The sequence below is a fragment of the Drosophila grimshawi genome, unplaced genomic scaffold, assembly GCF_018153295.1.
Source record: "Drosophila grimshawi isolate 15287-2541.00 unplaced genomic scaffold, ASM1815329v1 contig_1369, whole genome shotgun sequence".
NCBI lineage: Eukaryota > Metazoa > Arthropoda > Insecta > Diptera > Drosophilidae > Drosophila > Drosophila grimshawi.
In genome coordinates this window covers 5,866,394-5,887,321 of record NW_025062891.1, presented here as the reverse complement: position 1 = coordinate 5,887,321, position 20,928 = coordinate 5,866,394, and the positions used below count along the sequence as shown (strand labels likewise).

Below are 20,928 nucleotides of genomic sequence, written 5' to 3'. Positions count from 1 at the left end.
ACAGCTGTGCCATACGTCACGACTGCGTGTGATAAGAAACAAGAAGAGAGGAAAAGCAGAAGCCGAACCAGAAACCACCACAAACAACTATGGGGCGAACAATGCACCGCATTATGCGAAACTTGTGTACAATATGATTAAGCAAGCAACAACAACAACAACGGTGACAGAGGGAGACTCGGACTGGGCGCAGCTGCTTGCGCTGATAGCGCGTGTTGTGCTGCTTAGGCTCTCAGGTAAGTCACATCAACACTCTCTCTCTCGCGCTCTCTCTTCGCCACTTACGCTCTTTCTCATGTCGGCGCTGCCTGGCATGGAACGGTGACTGTTCTGACGCTGTCATTCGGTAACGAACTTTCGAACAACGCAGACGCAGACGCATTCGCCGCGATCATCGCCCGGTGTGTTTACTGTTTACCGTTGCGCAGTGCAAAACTATTTACTATATTCTTGTGGGTGTCTCCTCAACCCACCCCCAAAAGACACTTTAAACTGTTGTTTATGTTGCGTGCTTTGTGTTGTGTGTTGTGTGTACCATAATCGGATGACACGTGCCTGAAATACATATTTCCCCATCGACATTCATATAAAATTGGGATTACCTCGGCTTTGTTTGGCGATACCAAAACAACAATAATAACGGTAAGTTTGGCCCTGCCATAATACAGTGAATACAGTGGTCCCTCGGAAATGAGAATGCCTTATTTGTGAACAAATTTTCTAAAAGTTCTAAAAACTCAAGAACTGAATAAGTGTTTTTTAATTAAAATTAAATATAAATGATTCTATAGATAGTTGTCATAGTTCCCACTTGACGATTGACCACTGTACTACCACATACTCATGCCCAAATTCATAGTCTGTGGCCCATTTTGACCCCAATAAGCAAGTGTCTGTGATTACGCACTAAAACAATATTTCGACGGCTTATCAATAAAAAATAAAAATAAAAAATGTAATATTATTTTTCGTGAAACGACGCCCCTCATTAAAGCGACGCTATCATATCGGTAATTACCCGAGGGCGAGCGCACCAAGAGCATTTTTATGCTGAGGACTCAGCAATGACTACCCAACATACCCCCCCCCCCCCTCCCCTTACCAAATCAAAACAAACCCCTCTCTCAGAAGCTCCAAGCGCCGTTTATGACTCAGGGATTTTTAGCGTCTTTGTTTGCGCATTTATATCTTAATGTTCTCCCTCTCTCTCTTGCTCTGTGGGTGTATATCGAGTCGCACATTGTAGATCCCATGAGTCAGCGTCCGAGATCTGAGAAAAAAGCACCGCTACAGGGACAACCATCTCTCCCTCCCCCTGCCAGCACCAATTAATCAGCCAATGAGTGATCAGAAGCTGGAGAGCAAAAAAAAAAACCAACCAAAAAGTTAACTAAGCCAAAGCAAAGCTCGTTTTTTTTAAACGAGGAAGCTCGAATCGATTAAAAGTATAATTGAATTTAATATATGGAATGGCTGACAACTAAATTAAATTAAAAATTATAAGTCTAACTGAGATGTGTCGCAATTATTTAAAACAGTTTTTAAGCAGTCTTTCTTCAAAAGTAAACCGCTTTTCATAAGCAAAGATTTCTTAATTAAATTCACGTATAAATTCGACTGTTAGATATACAAAAGATAAGAACTAATTTACGAATTTAATTATTTTTATCTCGAATTGGTTTCTTTAGAGTGCACCCTCGCATAAGCTAACCCATTCAAAAGTAATTGCCATTAATCAATTTGTCAGACCAGAATAATTATTACCGTATTAGAAAATTATTAACAATTTTGCAGTTAATTTTGTACATGAATTGCAACTTTTTCTGAATTGAATTTGTCATTGGTTTAATTATATAACACGACAGATAAAATGTTCTTTCCTTATGGCCAACAACTGTTGATTTAATGCTGCCACAAATGGGATTGATTGCGCTGCTAAAGAGCAGCCAATTGAGATTGTAGATTGAGATATACTTATAGGAGAAGTGGTAATACTAACTGGCATTATTTGACTTGATTACAAGGCGGCAGCGGTGGCAAGTGGAGCATGCAACAACACGCGCAGGCGGTCAGCCGAAGGAGGGGGGGTGGAGAGCTATTCGTTGAAACCAGTTGCAAGTCAGAAGTCACTCACCTGTCGGGGGGGCCACACACACACTCACCATTGGCCAAGATTCGAGAAATGAGATGGTATCAATGGCAATGGTGTCGAGAACATTAGCTACCGTTAGGTCGGCGGCACAGCAAAAGCGAATACCGATCCGATTGCCAATTTACGATTGTGTAATTATGTTGCATTGATTTTCCATTGAAAATGTCAACATCAAAAGGGGAGCTTTGAGTTTTAACAATGGCTTGGCCTTAACATTTGGCCGAGTGCTCTTAACTAATTGCAACAGTGGTTGCCAATTGTAATGTGAGCCATGTCTGTTTGCCTCCAGTGTTGAGTAACGCCAAGTGTTTTCGATTTGGCAACAATGAATTTCTTTTTTACGGCCATTTGTCAATTGTTTTCTTGTTGTTTTTTTTCCTACAATTGTGTTCTTAATTCAATTTCGATATTGTGGAAACTTATTTTGGGTTCTTTGACTTATTCATCGTTTAACTTTGATTTAATCGATTTCATCAGCCTGGAAATTCCATTTGGATTAAGTCTAGAAATTTAAATAGTCCATATATATTACATAAGCAACGCTATTTGCAAATTGTGATTACTTATTGAACAAATGAAGTTATTTCTGCGCGTGATTTACAGTGCCCGCCCCCTGGCCACAATTTCCATTTAACATAATTGCGCAATTATTGGAGAAGTGATTTATTATTTAATTGTTTGTCACTGAAATGCTAACAATTAATTATGCAATATGCAGAATAAAAAGTAAATAAATTCATTCACAGCATTAAAACAAAAATCGTTTCCATTGCAGCGCATTAAATAAATAAATAGGGTTATTATCAGTGCAACAGCTGCCAATATGTACAAATGCATGTTGCACTCTTAATCATAATTATGATAATAATAATAATAATTATAATGATAATCAAAATTAATTGGGAGCAATAAGAGCGGTTTAAGCAAATGTCAAAAATGCTTAACACAGCGCTTATGATTTATTCCTCGTATTTTGCACTCTTACAATTTAATTCATTTTTATGTTGTGCATTCCTTTTTTAAATTATTTTTATTTTAAATATCGAACGTATTTAATTGCTGTTGATGATACATAATTAAAGTGCTGATCAATTAAGGAAATCCGCGCAAACTACCACAAAGCCACAATCCCGAGTGCCTTGATTTATCATTCAATTAATAAATATGCGAAATTAAATCAATAGCAAAATTATCAAAATGATTTTTAAGTCGACGTATTACTGACGATATTCGCATAAGAGATTAATTACTGGTAACTATTGATAAAATGTATTTTAATCACTTTCAGCCTGGCGAATTGATTATACTTGATTTATATGTTTAATAGTTTAATTTCTTTTGTAGTAAATGGTTCCTAAATTGGGAAGTTGATTATTCTTGAGATTTAATCAATTCAAAAGGTAAAATTTATTTTAAAACATAAGCAAATATACATAAAACATAACATAATTGTGGAATTAATCATTCGTAATCATTATTTAAGATACTTTTTTCAGAAATTTACTGAATATTTTATTTTTCATTGAAAATTGCTACAAATTTTTTTAACATTGAAAATATGCACAAAGCACACATAAAAAAAATGGATATCAAACCGTCGCGAAAATATTTAATAAATGCTTCGCAGCTTAACAGATTTATTGTGAATAATTTGAGCTTATTTATTACATTAAAATTATTCGCTTAACGGTAAATGCGCGTTCCGTCAGTCAAAGAGCCAGAAATAATTGGGAGGGTGTAATTTCATTTTGTTTTGAATAAAAGTTGAGCAAGAGCGAAATAACTTTAAATATGAATAATTCGTGTATTTAAAAACAATTAACTAGAGAGAGAATGTCTGAAATCGCCTTTGTTATCAGCTTAAAAAATAAAATTAAGTTTTGGTCAAAGGCCTCAATTGTTTTCTTATTTTTTTTTTGGATTTGATTCTGGTATTGTGTTTGACTTATAGGAAAAGTGCCGTTAACTGTCGCCGTTTCTGCTGCGACTCGTGTTGCATAAATGATGAGCTATTTCTTAAATTTAAATACCCTGTTCAGGTGAATAAACAAGGCATATACATGCCTTGAGAGAAGCTGAAAATTCCGATTTTTTATTCTGTGGAATAACGATCAGAGTTAATGATGAATATATCATTTCGAAATATGACTTATTTCATAATTGTTAAGGATAAACCTCAAGTTAGAAATAACTCAGTTTTTATAATATTTTTAAGCTTATATTTTTTATTGATTAAAAACATACATTTTTAAATAATGAAATAATAAGAATGAAAATACAAAAAAAATAATCTCAAACCTAAAAAGTAACCAGTGATAAAGCAACAATCTAGCATTAAACAGAAGTGCTTAATATTTTGCAGGGTATCTATAATCTATACACTCATCGATATAGCACAATTAATTGGGTTCAGTCCATCACAAACATAGATATGCCGAGAATATTGCTTTCTTTACGTGGGATATGTTTACCATAATAAGATTATAATGAAGATGTTGATAGCCTGATGAAACCAGTTTTCCACAAACGTGGCGATTATACAATCTAAACAACTCTATTAGTAAATGTTTATTAACAATTCGCAATTTGCATATGAATTTGATTTGCTGGAACTTTTGCTTATCGATCTGTTAATTAAACAAAAAGACACCACAAACAATCCGTATTTAATTACACTCCAAATAACAGCTCCTATTTCTTGAGAACCCTCCCCATCCCATTCTCTCCCCCCCCCCTCCCTCCCCCTCTCGCTCTATCAATATCTTTCTCTGTGGCAAATTCGACAGCTCAGCGAATTGGAATGTGTATAAATTTATACGCTATTAAACACTGGTTGTGGCTCAACTCAATTGTTAATACAAAAACGTGTTTAGGGGTGGTCATTGTTGTTGTTGTTGTTGTTATTTTTATTTTTATTGGCTGCTGGACATTTGTAATGAGCATTTCCTTATACACAACTGAGTCGTGTTTATTTTTCTTCTCCGTTGCTATTGTATTTTTAATGAGCTTCTATTAGTATTATTCATCACTGGCCTTAAATATCGATTCGGCTTGTTGCTATTTTCAGTCTCTCTTCATTTTTTCAATTGAAAATTACAGAAAATTGCCGCCACTGCTGCTACTGTTGCTGTTGCTGTTGCTGCTAATGAGCCGCATTAAATTGTTGGCTGTAAATTAACACCACAAAATGCAAATATACCAAGGGGAGTGGGAGCCGGTCGTTGGTTAGTCGGCTTCAGGGCACACTTTGTGGCCGGGCCAATCTAATTAGTTGAGCCACCAGCCACTGCGGCCGTCAACAAAATGCGTTAATCCCCAGTTGTATATATTTACTTTAATTAGATTTTCGAGCATTAAAAAATAAAAAAAAATAACGTTCGCTTCAAATTATGTGTATCGATAGCGCAGTTGATCGTTTTTTCCGCATGCGACAGCTAGAGGGCGCCAGCAGTTGCTCGTGTGGTAGTAGTACAGCACTGTTTGTCAGCCAGCGTCGTTTTGCAGCACTTCAAAATGCTATAATATACCTGTTGACTCATTCTTGCACGCAGCAGCATATGCTAGCTGCACTGCTCTAACGCATAGGCCACTCCGTCGAGGGTCGGCTGCTCGTTTCAGCGCACCTTCATTCGACCAAGTTGACTCACTCTGCGCGTATGACTTGGCCAGCTGTGCTGCGCTTCCACGCACAAAAAAAAAATAAAAACCGAAAAAGATTTCACTTTGCTTCAAATAGAAAACTTAAATCGAGTGAGACAGTTAAAGCGAACGAAATTGTTGCTGGATTGTACGCGACAGGAAAAGAGGCGTGGGGTGTAGTCGTTGTCATCATGCGGCTGCCGCAGTTGCTGCTACGGGAAACATAAAAGAAATTTGACTGCTGGTTGCCGCTGCTGCGCCGACGACGTCATCACTCACAAATACAGACGCACAAACACACAATCACACAGACACTCATTGAGATTGTTGTTGCTGGATTTGTAAATTATGAAAGCAATTTATCAACTGGAAATCAAACAGGAACGGCAAACCACAAAGTTCCAGCCAGAACAAATTAAATGCTCATTGATCGTGTCTGTATCGCCAACAACAAGTAACGTTACAGCAGCGGTTTGTGTGGAGGAAGAGGAAAAACGCACAGCTGAAAAAAGAAAAATACAAAGAGAAGGCAAATTGAAGAGTTCGCAGCACTGGAGTGTTGGACAGAGATAGTAATAACAACGACTTGTTGCTTACACACACACACACACGCATTATAGACACTGTGTTATACGTTTGTTTGTGTGCGTGTGACCTTTGTCGGCTTCGTTTCTCCCCTCGAGCATTTTGTTGTGTGTAAGTACGCTAATAAATTTATTCAAACAGCTAAAAGGCAATGCGTTTAATTGCAAGCTCATAAATGTGTACAAACATCTTCAATGGCAGCAGCAGCAGCAGCAGTAGCAGCATTCACAACAACTAAAGCACAAATCAATTACAAAGTGTCTAGTCCAAAACTAGTCTGTTAAACTGGCCTGTTACGTCGTTTGCACTGTTAACTTTGCTCTGTTAACGATTACTTAACACTTTTCGATTATGATTTCAAATTAATTACGCCTTTGCTGACGCGATTGCTCTTCGACATTTCTGATAAGATAAAATGCCAACGGCTATTTGAGCAAAACCGCCCACAGTTTTTAATTTGCTTGACTAAATATACACTGTATGTAAATATATATATATATATATATAACATATATATGACATTCTGCAAAACATAATTTAAATGAAAAAATTTCCGTTGTCTTTCTTAAGTTGTGGGCAAATACATAAAAAGTGTGTTTATTTATATATTATTTCACTGTTATACACAATTCCGCATCCGTTGTGTGACGAAATTGAATAAATATATACACAGTTTCAATTATGTATTGATTTTAAAATCAAATGCAGACAACTGCTTAAATATGTGTGCGTATTCACATTCTTCAACTTTTTTTTAAGTTAATTTTTGTATATCTTATTTGGCGTTTGTAAATTAAATTCCACGACACAAAAATTTCACTACGTTAGCCGTTAACAGCAAAATAGTTACCAGTTAACAGTCGCTGTTATATGCATTTACTTGTGTGAGTCTGCGATAAAATTGTTTGGCATTGTTGTTTTGGTTATTGCTATTGTTGTTGTTGTTTCTCATTGAGTAAACAATGATAAGCAACGTACTTGGTATTGGATGGTGCATTGTGTGCTCGAGTGGAGGATGGGTAAGAATAATAAGAAATCGAGATCGAAAAAGAGCAGAAAGCTAAACAATTCAATCAAAATTGCAATGCAGCTTTGTGCTTTCAACTAAATTGATGCACTTTTTTATTTATTTCCTACACAGGGCACGTAGTGCGCTATGACAAACAAGCCAGCACAGTAATCGAATCAATAAAATCCTGATAAATAAATCGAAAAGTTGAATCGTATTTCACATTTTTTAATAATCAATTTTAACAGATTAAACTGCACATTCAATTTAAAGAATTTGACAATCAAATAATTAAATCAGTTTAAAAACTTTCGAAAATCAATTGTAAAATAATTCTTAAACAGCAGATAAAATTGAATGTAATTGATAACGGAATAACTGAATCATATAATAAACAATATTTAAATTATAAATTGTCACCGGTAACAGAAGATTCAATTAAAACTATTTGATAACTAAACAAATAAATTAGATTAGGAAATTGTTAACAATTTAAAGTACTTGATAATGAAATAATAAAATCAGCATAAATAAAACTGAGAGTTGAATATTAAATTATAAACAATAATCGGAAATAAACATTAGCAGATTAGACTTAGAGTAGTTCGCAATTTTTAAATATTTATATATTTGTCTAAATTTAAAAATCAATACAAAATGCGCAGAATATTTAAATATGCGATTATCAACAATAATTTTGCTTGTGTCACCTTTATTTGTACACCATAACGAGTGTGCAGTGTACCTTGAGTATTTTTTTATTGTGCAAATTGCAAACGTGACGATTTATTTTTTTGAAAAGCCCACACTCCACGCTTAATCATCCGCAAATACATGAACACATATGTATATATATATATACACATAAAATATATATAAAATGAGCTGCAGTTGAGAAGGCATTGCTTTTTACTGTTTGAGAGCGACTGCCTGGGGGCGGTTTGTAGTTAGTATTTTGTCTAATTGCATCTACTTTTTAGCCAAAACAACTGCAGCAACAGCGACAAGATGGAGACACACGTTGAGCTGCAGATGCTGCCCGTGGGCAGCAGTCGATTGAGCAGCATCAGCAGCGTCAGCAGCAAGGAACTGGAATTGGACCAAAACCAACACCAGCAACGACTACTACAGCAACAATCGCCCAGCAACAGCAGCAGCAGCAACAACAATAATAATAACAATAACAATAATTGCATAACCCCATCACGTTTGCCCCCATCCAGTTCGGGGAATTCAATTCATGAGGTTGTAGCAACGACGACGGCTGGAACGTCAAAGCAGCTCTTTCAATCAGCCGCTGCAGCACATGGTGGCGTCGACTCGTGGGCATTTGTGGAGCATGAGCAGAATTATATAGCCATGTCACAGTTGCCCCCGCCACATCCAACTGTGGATGCAACCGTGTCGAGGAATCCCTCAACGGCTGGCGGTCGGCACGAGAAGAAGATCGGTCATCGTCGGGTCGCCGAAGGTGGCGAAGTCACGTACAAGAAGATCAAATCCAAACAGATTATGGGCTCCATACAGTTGGGCATCCAACATACCGTTGGCGGTCTGGCCAATAAGCCCAAACGGGATCTGCTGATGAATGATTTCTGGGAGATGGAAACGATTGCCTTTCCGCCCGAAGGTTCCTCGCTGACGCCAGCGCATCATTATAGTGAATTTCGATTCAAGGCGTATGCCCCGATTGCGTTTCGATACTTTCGCGATCTATTCGATATCGAACCGGATGACTTTCTAATGTCGATGTGTGCATCCCCGATGCTGGAACTCTCGAATCCGGGCGCCTCTGGCTCCATATTTTATTTGACCGACGACGATGAGTTCATCATCAAAACGCTGCAAAAGAAAGAGTGCGAGTTTCTGCAGAAGCTGCTGCCCGGCTACTATATGAATCTCTCGCAGAATCCGCGAACGTTGCTGCCCAAATTCTTTGGTCTCTATTGCTTCCACTTCAACTCGAAGAATGTGCGGCTGGTGGCGATGAATAATCTCCTGCCCTCCGACATTAAGATGCATGCCAAATACGATCTGAAGGGGTCCACGTTTAGGCGCAAAGCATCGAAGGCGGAACGCCAAAAGGCCAGTCCCACATTCAAGGATCTCGACTTTGCCGAGCACCATCCGAATGGCATTTTTCTCGAGGCGGACACATATACGGCGCTGATGAACACAATCAAGCGCGATTGCATGGTGCTTGAGAGTTTCCAGATCATGGATTACTCTCTGCTGGTTGGTATACACAATCTGGATATTGCGGCCAAGGAGAAGCGGGAGGAGCGTATACGGAATGCGCGTGCCAAACGGGAGCGCCGGGAGGGAGGTGCCCATCAGCCAGCCGGGCCAGGTGGAGTTGCTCCGCTCGCGACGGATGATGATGCACCCGAATCGGATCAGTTCAATCAATTGCAATCGGTTGCCTCATTTGCCTCGATACCGGGCACCTCGGCGGCCGGATTAAATCGCACACGCAGCATGAATCGTCAGCGTCTCGTGGCTCATTCCACGGCCATGGAGTCGATCACAGCGGATTTGGATGCCACGCTGGAGGAGGTAGGGGATGAGCCGATGGGCGGCATACCCGCCCGCTCCGAGAACGATGAACGGCTGATGCTCTACATTGGCATCATTGACATTCTGCAGTCGTATCGCCTGGAGAAGAAGCTGGAGCACACATTCAAGAGTCTTCTGTACAATGGGGACACGGTGTCCGTTTGCCGGCCATCGTTCTATGCGAAACGCTTCCAGGATGCCATGGGCAAGCAGGTGTTCAAGAAGACGCCCACATTTCCGCTCAAACATTCCCCCTCCAAGCGCAAGACGCCCTCCTCCGCCGGCAGCGGCGGTCGCATCGTTCGTACCTCCAACAACACGGGAGTCGCTGCTGCTGTTGCTGTTGCTGCTGCTGCTGCAGCGGTCGTTGGCGAACCTGGCAGTGCACCGCGTGCACCCGAAACGCTTTCCATACCGTCAACGCCGCCACCCGAATATTATACGACAGCGGATGCGTCGACAACAACGCTGCAGCAGGACACGAGCCCAACCACAACAAAAATATATTCGGCTGTGCGCTTGAGCGGCGATGACGACACACATGCCAAGGCCAGTGCTGCCATGGGAAATGAGAATGGAAATGAAAATGAAAATGGCATAAGTTCAGAAGAGCACACAAACAATGAGTCGCCAGAGCAGCGGGAGCAGCAGCAGCAGCAGCAGCAGCAGCATTGGATCGAGCCCAGTGTGCAGGTGGTGCAGGTGACCAGTGCAAACCATATGGATGAGAAGTCAACGCCACCAAGCACACCTCCTCCCACACCCACGACAACGCCCTCGCCCATCCAGGTGGACGCGGCGGCCAACGGGAAGCCGACATCAGGAGCGTTCATCACCAAAACGGGCCACATTCAGACGCCCAGTTTTACAACGACACTGGTGCTGCAAGCGGCGCCTGAGTAGCTGTAAACTATATATACATATATATATATGTATATATATATGTATATGTATATGTATATGTATATGTATATATATATATATGTTTACATGTGGAACTCTCCACTGTTTGGTGCTGGCTTTTACTCCCCACACACACTCTCCCACACACACACACACACACACACACACACACACACACCCCCTCTGCTTTGTGTGTGTGTATTTTTCTGGCGCTGCGCTCGTTTATCTTGATTAAACAAATACCAAAAACGAATATGTGTATTCGATATTAAAATTTATGTGGCGCGTTTGTTAATTGACTGTTATCCCTCTTCGCCTCCAAGCACACACAACCACCCATCCCCACTCCCTCCACACACACACACACACAACACACACACAGGCTGTTAGCACGCAACATGTTTAAGGATTTAAGGCGAAAAATGAGAGCCGTTTTCGACACATTTTTTTGAATTTCTTCTCATTTCCTTTTCTTTTTTTGTTTTGTTTTTGGCTGTTTAAATTCATAATTACTTTCGCTTTTCTTTTAATCTATTCATGTGTGTGTGTGTGTGTGTTGCCTGTTTAACTGGAGTTATTCTTTATCAAATTGAGAATTATTCTTTCTGATATTATGATTATTGAAAATGTATTACGATTATCGAGGAACCCTTAGAAAATGCCCTCTTTTTCTTTGCTTATTTGTGCGCAAGTTTTTGACACTGTTTATCCATGTATTTGTATTATAAAATGCGTTTATCTCTATTCTAGGATGCTACTTATTGTATATACGTATAACAAGAACAATAAATCGATTATTAACATTATAATAATAACAACTGAATTTAAATGAGGCTTAAAATAAGCATTTTTGGTTCATTGAAGTTAACTTCAAAGCCATATTTTATATATATGTATATAAGCTCAAAATAATACGTTTTGTCTTGTTATCAATTAGTTATCAGGGCGTACTGGAATAATGTACAGAAATGACGAGCGTAATCCTTGCAAGTAGCAGGACAATAACACGCGAGGGATATTTAAATTTGTCCTTTTTCATACCCTGTACTCATTAAAGTGGGTAGAAATGGTATAATGGTTTTGTGCAAAAGTATGCAACACAAAACTTCTCGAAGTCCGTAAGGTGCATATATATTCTTGATCAGCATCAAAAGCAGAGTCCATGCAGAATGTATAAAAAATAATTTGGAGTATAAGTTCGCATATCAAGTCGATTTATTTGCAATAACTCCATACGTATGGCGCATATCGATACATATCGATTTCCGATAGCAATAAAAGCCGATTTAATTATTAAAAAATAAGAAATTAAAGCACTTCCACATCTACCTACAACGGAGTGTAGAAAAGATTATAAAGCGAAATTTGGAAATAAGAAATATATATACAAAATGTAAATATATTAAGCTAATTTCTGGGTATTTCAAAGTTGAGCTTGTTCGACTACATCTCGCTTACTTGATTTTAATTGTAAATGCATTGTGGACGTCAAAACCTTTTTATGAATTTCATTCTTTTAGGCTTTTTGCCCTGCGAAGTGCTTTATAAGCGCTGACATATATTAATCGCCGGGAATGCATATTTTCGCTACTTACCCATTTGTATTAAGCCCTCTCCATCTCTCTCTCTCTCTGTCTCTCTTTCTTTCTTTTCTCACTGTTGCTGTTGCTCGGTGTGTCCCGCTATAAATCACTTAACGATTTTCCATATTGGTATTAAGTACCGTTAATTTTTATCGCCTTGCAGCAGCCATATTTATTGTGCATGTTGAAGCAGAGCGCACTTAAACAAAGCTCCCTTCCCATATTTTCACGCCCCTCTTCCAGCTCCTCTCCATTTTGCCCCTCTTCCGCTGGGCGTGTAAAGCTCTTCATTAATTAGCCGAGGCCATCGTTTTTTATGCCTGGTCGTTAAGCGGGAAAACTTTGCATGGCTTTTACATCTTTTAAGCGCTGCATCAAATAAAAAAAAAAAAGTGAAAAGCAACCAAATTTATTTTTAGACAACAACATTTTGAAAATCGCATCAAATTTAATGCCTGCCAATAAACACTATGAATCAGTAAAATTTAATAAATCGAATAAACATCGAAGCTATGAGCAATGAGTACACGCTGCGAAAGCAATAATTATTAAAACGAATATTTGTTAAAAGTAAAGCAACCAGAAAGTTATTTCCAGCTGTTCAGCTTGTTTGGGAAACTGGCATATTTATTTTTGCATACTCCACGCAAAATTTTGCTTTTCAGTTCACAAAATGTAAAAGCGTAAAAGCTAAAAGGGATTCGTATGAATCCGTTGCAAAGATGAATGAATGCTTAACAATCTGCCTCAGGGAAAATATTAATATTAACATTTCATTATTCGCTATTAGAGGGTATTCAAGTGTGCAATGCATTGAAAAGACGTATCCACGCCCAAGAGGTATATATATATTCCGGATCAGCTTCCCAGATCGAGTCGAGTCTGTCCACATTTCTTAAACATATTCCTCTTCAAATTTGAGACTTATGCGCATTACATAGTATCGAGTGGAGCGGATCAGACTACTATATCATATAGCTGTCATATATAAAATTAGTAGAAATCAAGAGTTTTAAGTTACTAAAATTTAGATGTCAGATTAACTCCAGTTTACGCCTATTTTTTAGGCGTATTTAAGATAATCGTTATTTGTTGTTTTCTTTTACATTTTTATTGATATCCTCTTATTTTTGCAACTGTTTGCTGAAAAATATCAAATTTTTATTTACGATTTATTTACGAATGCATTGATGCATATTTGTAAGGATATTTATAGCATTGTGCGCTCAGATTTTGTGTGGTCATTGTTTTTATGCACTTGCTGTAAAATACACTCGGTAAATATTTGTGCAATTGTCAAACCATAACCAAAAATGTTGCATACTTTTTGGCAAAACAACAATTATATTTACTAGCAAAGTTTGTGGACATTTCGGTGGGTTTTAGTTGCAACATTGTAATTATGCCACAAGCAAAGCAGAAAAACATAAATAAATATGCTGTTACAAGTGGAAGCCGCAGAATAATGCAAACCCATATAAATATTTCCATATATATATATATATATATTTGGGTTGATACAATTTGCTATGCGTAAACCCCAAAAAAAGGCATTAAGCAACAAAAATTGCAAAACACAAAATGTGGGGCATAATTACTTTATTTCATTTGCATAATATAGCGTAAATGCTTTTGGCCAACATTTGCATTTACAAAGTCCTCTATCCAAAGCACCCCTCCCCACATCTCTTTTCCCCTCCCTCTCTGAACTGCTGGCGAACAGACAGCTGCGCAGATTTCAATGGCCAGGCCAGCAAAGAGTCATTTAGGCTGTGAAATCTGCATAAATACCTGACCACAATTTGGCATCACATCAATTACTTTGAAATTATAACGCAATTATATATGTACTGGACTAGAGTGGAAAGGACGAACGACAATAGCAACAGAAATATAACTTCTTGCCACACCAGGCAGCAGACTCTCTCTCTCTCTCTCTTTCTCTCTCTCTCTCTCTCTGTCTCTATTTTGCTGTGGTCCTTTGCTCTAATTATGTCTGCCATATGTCAAATGCCATTTTGATAACACAAACTTTGCATTAAGCCTGCCTCTGAAGACCATTCCCAAGACTCCAATCGAAACCTTAACCAAATGTCCTGCTTAGAGTTGGCCACGTGATGAACACGATCACGAGCACGAACACGAACCGGATTTTAGTGTAATTTCCCAATTAAACAAATAAATTCCATATAATGTTAAGCATGCCAATTGTTATCAAATATTCTGTTCATTCTTAAATGTTTCTTTTCATTATTTAACTTTAGCTATTCTTGCTCTTAACTCGATTAGGAAATGTCTTCTATTCTCATATTAATGTTTGGGACGTAGCTCAATGATATAAGTAAACTAATTATATTTTAATAATGCCAAATTTATTTCACTTTAGTTGTTGTTAGGAATTTTGCTGAAGCACGCTTCACGCGCCCATCTCGAAAGATATATGGTAATGTTTCTTGTGTCTGTTGCTTGTGCGCTTGTCTTGCAAACTTGTCTTAAATTTGTTAAATGACATCTCGTCCAGGTCAGTTCGTTGAGCAAACACACAAGCACAAGCACAACACACACAAACACATACACACACACACACACCCACATACACAAAGGACCTCAGAGGCCAACACAATTTAACAAAATAGATGAGGCCCACAGCTCTGAGATCAGACGTGGTATATTGATTAAAATAATGATTTGTGTCGCTGGGCGGAAATTTAATTTTTTCTGTAACGGATATTAATATGTATAAATAAATGTATGTGTGCGTTGCAGACCTGGTTCGTCGATTCATTCAGCATGTGTGTGCCTGTGTATAATATAAAACTTATTCTGTTAGCCATGGTAGTTGTTGACATTGGTTCAATGCGAATGGCGGCTTGGGGGCGTGTTGAATATTAATTCAGCAGCCGTCAATTGCATTAAATTTAATGAATTTAAAGTAGTTAAGTAAATGAGGCAATTTATTAAATAATTGATAGACATGATTTGCATTTAATTAAGTTCTCGTCTCTCTCTCGTCTCTCTCTCTCTCTCTCTCTCTCTCTCTCAATATGATATCTGTTTGCTTCTTGGGGCAGGCGGAATGTCCTTTCAACGCAGCTACAGCAAGGTCTGGTGGGGCTCCGATAGCCAACAGTTGGGCAGCAGCTTCACAAGCGGCGGCTTCTACTCGCATTACAATAATATCTTCCAGCAGCAACCACAGCAGCATCAGCATCAGCATCAACATCAACCACAGCAGCCCGCATCGCTGGACAGCGCTTTGCAGCGGCATCTGGGCCATTCGGGCAATTTGTCCAGCATACAGGAGGTGGACGATGAGCAGAACAGCTCCAAGCTGTCCTGGCATAAGCACGACAGTCCCGGCAGCCTGCGCAGTCAGGTGTGTTATCTTATTTTACCAAATATTTCAGTAGACATCACAAAATAGATATATATATTTATGTATATATATATATGTACATATATATTTATTGTCAGCGTATTCCCATTTCCACTTTACAAAACGTTTACTGAATGTTTACTGAAATGGTTTTGGGTTTGGAATTTTATCTCATTTCTTCTTAAGTCAACTCAATTTTGGTTTTACTTTAAAGTTTCTGTTGAAGGTGAATTCAATATACACTGTAGCTTTATTTATTATAGCTGCATTGCCAATATTCAGCCTATTTATAGCTGTTAGCCTGGTATATATTCTTATGTTTTACACCAAATTTTTTGAAGCATGTTCTTCATTGCTATGAAAAACATTACTTACTTAATTTAAAAAAATACAAAGAATTGTAGATTCTTTCTGTAATTAATTATACATTTTTCTAAAACAAAAAATATAAAAACAAGTAAAAAAAACAAATATATAAATTTGTATTTCACTTTGCTTTAGTTATTTATTGGATTTATTTTATTGTGCTTATTTTAGGCATTTAAATAAAAATAATCACTCCATTTAAATACTTAGCCTCAGGACCTATTTTATTTATTTATATAAAAATTCAAAGAATTATAAAAATTAAAGAAATCGATTTAAGTATATTTTACAAAATAGTTGTTTCAATTAGTAATTGAGTAATCATCTCTTAAAATGTGCTTAAATCCGCATTTAAACAGCCAAGTTAAAAGGTGATTAAGTTTATTCCCAGAAGTGTATATATTTTCTGAAATTAATTCTTAAGCAATATAAGCAATCCATAATAGTTTAATAAGTAATTATTTTCGTGTCTTAGCTGTTTGAAAATCAAAAGCATTTAAATAGCCAAGTGGAACGTGGTCAACTAAATTGAAAAGATTCAATTTCGCTTACTTGTTAGCCAGTTTAGCTATTTAATTTATAATTGTTGATTGATTTAATATACAATTTTATAAACAAGTTTTGCATATTGAACTAAACGCAATTGATATTTATGCTTAACTTTTTATTAAATATATCGTGACTGAAAACACTTTCACATTGTTCCTTTCAAACTTTCCATGTACTAATATCTGATATTTTGTATCTCTTGTTTAATTTGTTTTTTTTGGAATTCGGGATTCAGGATTCGGGCTTCTCGGACAACGAGGACCAGCATCAACAGCAGCAGCAGCAGCAGCAGCAGCATCAACAGCAGCAGCAGCAGCAGCAGCAGCAGCACAATAGCCCAACAGCAACCGCTGTGATTGCCACGCCTAGCGGCTCGCCCACATCGTTACAATCGGTTGCAACACCGCCCACTGTCATCCGTCGCGTGGGCAAATCGCGCTTTTACTCGCCGCTGGTCAGCGTCACACGTCGCATATCCTTTAGTGGCATGCAACAGCAGCCTGATGTGGAGCATGAGCCTCACGATAGCGTTGCTGATGATGACAATGGCGAGTTGGATGCCAGTCGCAGTCGCCTCTTTGAGCAAATCGATAGCCTGCAGCTCGATGACGATAAGGATATGATTGAACAGAGTCCTGCAACACCACCGCGACCCGCTGTGCGGCGTCGCAAGCGTTTAGCGCGCCTCAAAACAGCCAAACTGGAACAAGAAGAGCTGCTGGTAAGCGATGTTGAGACGCCACCGCCACCCTACAACAATGAAACCGTTTATCTGGGCGAGGCGCCGCCACCCTACAACAATGAAACGGTTACCTTCGGCGGGCAGGAACTGGAGCCGGAGCAGGAACAGGAGCAGGAGCAGGATCACGAGGATACACTCAAATTTGAGGCACTCTCCCCGCTGCGAAGTCGCTTTACGGCCAGCACAAGTACACCCAAAGCAAAACCAAAGTCAAAATCACAGAAGGAGCAGCAACTGGAGCCAGAACAGGAACAGCAGCAAGCCACACAATCCTGGCTCGCGGAGCAGCGCTGGAACTGCGAGCCTGAGGTGATGTGCATGCTGCAGCACAAATCGATTGCCCAGGAGGCATACAAGAACTTCACCATCACCACGAGCGCCGTAGCGAAACTGATGCGTCAGCTCCAACAGCAGGCGCTCCAACTCCAGGCCCATTTCGAGCGCTGCGAGCGAGTGCTCAGCGGACTGGTGGCCACCACGTTGCCCGATGCGCTGGTGGGCGCCACACAACTATTATCGCATCTAGACGAATTCACCTGTGTGCTGGAGCGTCGCGGTGTCTTCTTCAATGATGCACGCGTGGAACGGCGACGATACGAACAGCATCTGGAGCAGATACGCACGGTGAGCAAGGATACGCGTTACTCGCTGGAGCGACAGCATTATATCAATCTCGAATCGCTGCTGGACGATGTGTGTCTGCTCAAGCGACATACTCTAATCACAATACGTCTGATCTTCGAGCGACTCGCACGCATTCTGGTGCTGAGCATCGAGCAGAGCAGATGTGATTTGTTGTTGCGTGCAAATATCAACATGGTGGCAACCCTAATGAATATCGATTATGATGGCTTCGCCTCCCTCTCCGATGCCTTTGTGCAGAACGAGGCGGTGCGTGCTCTGCTCCTCATCGTCTTGGATCACAAGTTGAGCTCGGTGCGTGCTCTCGCCTTGCGTGCCCTGGCCACACTCTGCTGTGCCCCCCAAGCCATCGCCCAGCTGGGCAACTGTGGCGGCATTGACATCGTACGCGATATACTGCAGACCACAGGTGGCGGCCACGAGCGTGGCGCCATTGAGCGACGTGAGGCGGTCTCACTGCTGGCCCAGATCACGGCCAGTTGGCATGGACCCGAGCATCGTGTGGCCGGCCTAAGGGCCTGTGCAGAGTCACTGGTTGCCGGCCTGGCGGCACTGCTGCAGCCGGAGTGCTGCGAACAGACGCTGCTGCTGTGCGCCGCAGCATTGAATAATCTCAGTCGGATGGAGGTCACCTCCCACTACTCCATCATGTCCAATGAGGCTATCTTTAAGCTGATTTCCACGCTCCAGCATCAGACTGGCGGCATCAGCGTTTTTCTCTATGTAAGTGCTACTTTTTGGCTCCGTATATTTTTAAATAAATAAAAAGTCAGGGCTGCAATCTGTGCGTGTGTGTGTGTGTGGGTGACTTGTAAATATTTGAGGAATTATCATAATTATTCCTGATTCCATTTGTGCTTATATATCAAATTTATCTTTGAGTTACATTTCCAACTTTATTTCGGATTCATTTCTGTGTCTAATTCCGATTCAATATCAGACTTTATTTCTAGTTTCATTTCTTATGCCAATCTCCGTTTAATATTTCTCTAATCTTTTATCAGATTAAACAGTCTTAAATACATTTTTGAATATCATCAAAAATACTTTCACTTAAATTTTTGGGTTTCCTTTGCTGCCAGCCCTGGATTTGAGCAATTTTATTGAAAGCATTGCTTGTAGTAAAAGCTCGTAAAATTTATTTGTGCATTTGCAAAGCAATTTTTTCCCAATCTTGTTCACAATTTTTCATTTGCTTTTGGCCAACACACACACACACACACACACACAGACAAACAGACAGACAGACAGACAGACAGAGAGTCTGTGCTTGTAAGCATTTTGTGTTCCTTTTGCTCATCAACATTTTGTGTTGTTTTATCGTTTGAAACAGGAGCAAATCGTTGGGATGCTGCAGAACATGTCGCTGAACAAGAAGTGCCATAGCCACTTGGCCAATGGCATCATCATAAATTTCATCACGTCCGTTTACCAAACGGAATTCTACAGGACCTACGACACACGTGCCGAATGCGATGCCCAGCGGCGCAGTATTAAGTCGATACTCTACACGCTCACCCGCTTGGTGCAGGACTCGCACACGCTCGCCGGCGAGCTGCTCGAGCAGTGGCGTCTGCCGGATCTGCTGCGACAGTCGCTGGCTGCTGGAGCCGCTCAGCCAGCTCGGAGCGCTTCCCAGTTGGATCAGAGCTGCAACGCTGGCCACGGCGGCGACATTTCGCATCTGGCTCGACAATTGCTGCTGGCACATCAGCAGGAGCATCTGCTGCTAACCACTGGCGGAGGCGCAGCAGCATTCAGTAGCAGCCACCAGACGCCCGAGGCTCAAGCTAGTAGAACATCGAGAATGTCGTCGTCGTCGTCGTCGTCGTCGTCCTCACTGCTGCCGGCAACATCGTTGAAATTCAATTTAACACGTCAGGAGAGTTTTGTCTAGTTTTTCGGGGAGAGGGGTGGCGCTCAACATCGCCACCGACCACCCATCACTACCACCTGAGTGGCTAGTCCTGGGCACGTCCCGTTGGACCCGGACGTGCGTCAAGTGTTATTACTTGTCTGGTCACTGCGTGACTCGTTTTGTCCTGCTTACTTCCTGCTATCTGTTTTCCTTTGCTTGTCAAATGTAAACGAAGTAATTTTTATATTTTCGACCAAGCAAAAGACCAACAAAATAGAAAAGAAGAAGAAGAAAACAAGGCAAGAGGAAAATAAATATATTTTGTTTGTTATTTCTCAGTGCTTTCGCATTTCTGTGCTTGCAACAAAAATGCTTGAAAAGTGCATCGTCTCATCTGCTCTCTCTCTCTCTCTCTCTCTCTCTCTGTTCCTCTCTCTCTCTCTGTGTGTGTATTATTACGTATTCATTATGCATTTCAAGTTGATTGTAAATATTTTCATACGGCTGGCAAATACGAAATACCAAAATTTATAATTCTTAGTCGCTTTTGTGCCAAATATAAAGTTGTATATTATGTTCGTACTTAAAGCAATTATATTGTACAGTTATTTATATAATACTCATATGAGTATTGTAGAATATTAAAATGTAAGCCATCATTTAAATAAAGTATTAAAAATATTTTCCAGTTATTTACATTGCGTTCTTGTTTATTTCGCCACTATTTATTTTGTAAGCTTCTTATATTTGCTGGCAGTGTTCTTTGATTTTTGAATAAAATTTACTGAATTCTAAATACTTGAACAGATTATTTTATTTTGATGAAAGCAAAATATTTGAAGTAATAAATTGCATAAAGATCAGAACGAAAGTAACTTCAACAGTGCGGTGGGTTTGTAAAGTAAGAAATACAACAGAAACTGGAAATTGTTTCGACATCAAAGGTTCAAATGTTCGTCTGCTATATA

The 20,928-nt window shown here is 39.6% G+C and overlaps 2 protein-coding genes across 2 annotated transcripts; both read left to right on the top strand.

Annotated features, from left to right (window-relative positions):
• Window positions 1-363: 363 nt before the first annotated feature.
• LOC6559556 lies at window positions 364-20,646 on the top strand. Its single transcript, XM_001987549.3, has 4 exons — window positions 364-642; window positions 15,499-15,803; window positions 16,954-18,825; window positions 19,436-20,646. The coding sequence occupies exons 2-4, from the start codon at window positions 15,504-15,506 to the stop codon at window positions 19,997-19,999; spliced, it is 2,736 nt and encodes a 911-aa protein (XP_001987585.1). The 5' UTR covers window positions 364-642; window positions 15,499-15,503; the 3' UTR covers window positions 20,000-20,646.
• Window positions 5,823-10,861, top strand: LOC6560833 (phosphatidylinositol 4-phosphate 5-kinase type-1 alpha). Its single transcript, XM_001987550.3, has 2 exons — window positions 5,823-6,487; window positions 8,366-10,861. The coding sequence occupies exon 2, from the start codon at window positions 8,394-8,396 to the stop codon at window positions 10,842-10,844; it is 2,451 nt and encodes an 816-aa protein (XP_001987586.1). The 5' UTR covers window positions 5,823-6,487; window positions 8,366-8,393; the 3' UTR covers window positions 10,845-10,861.
• Window positions 20,647-20,928: the final 282 nt, after the last annotated feature.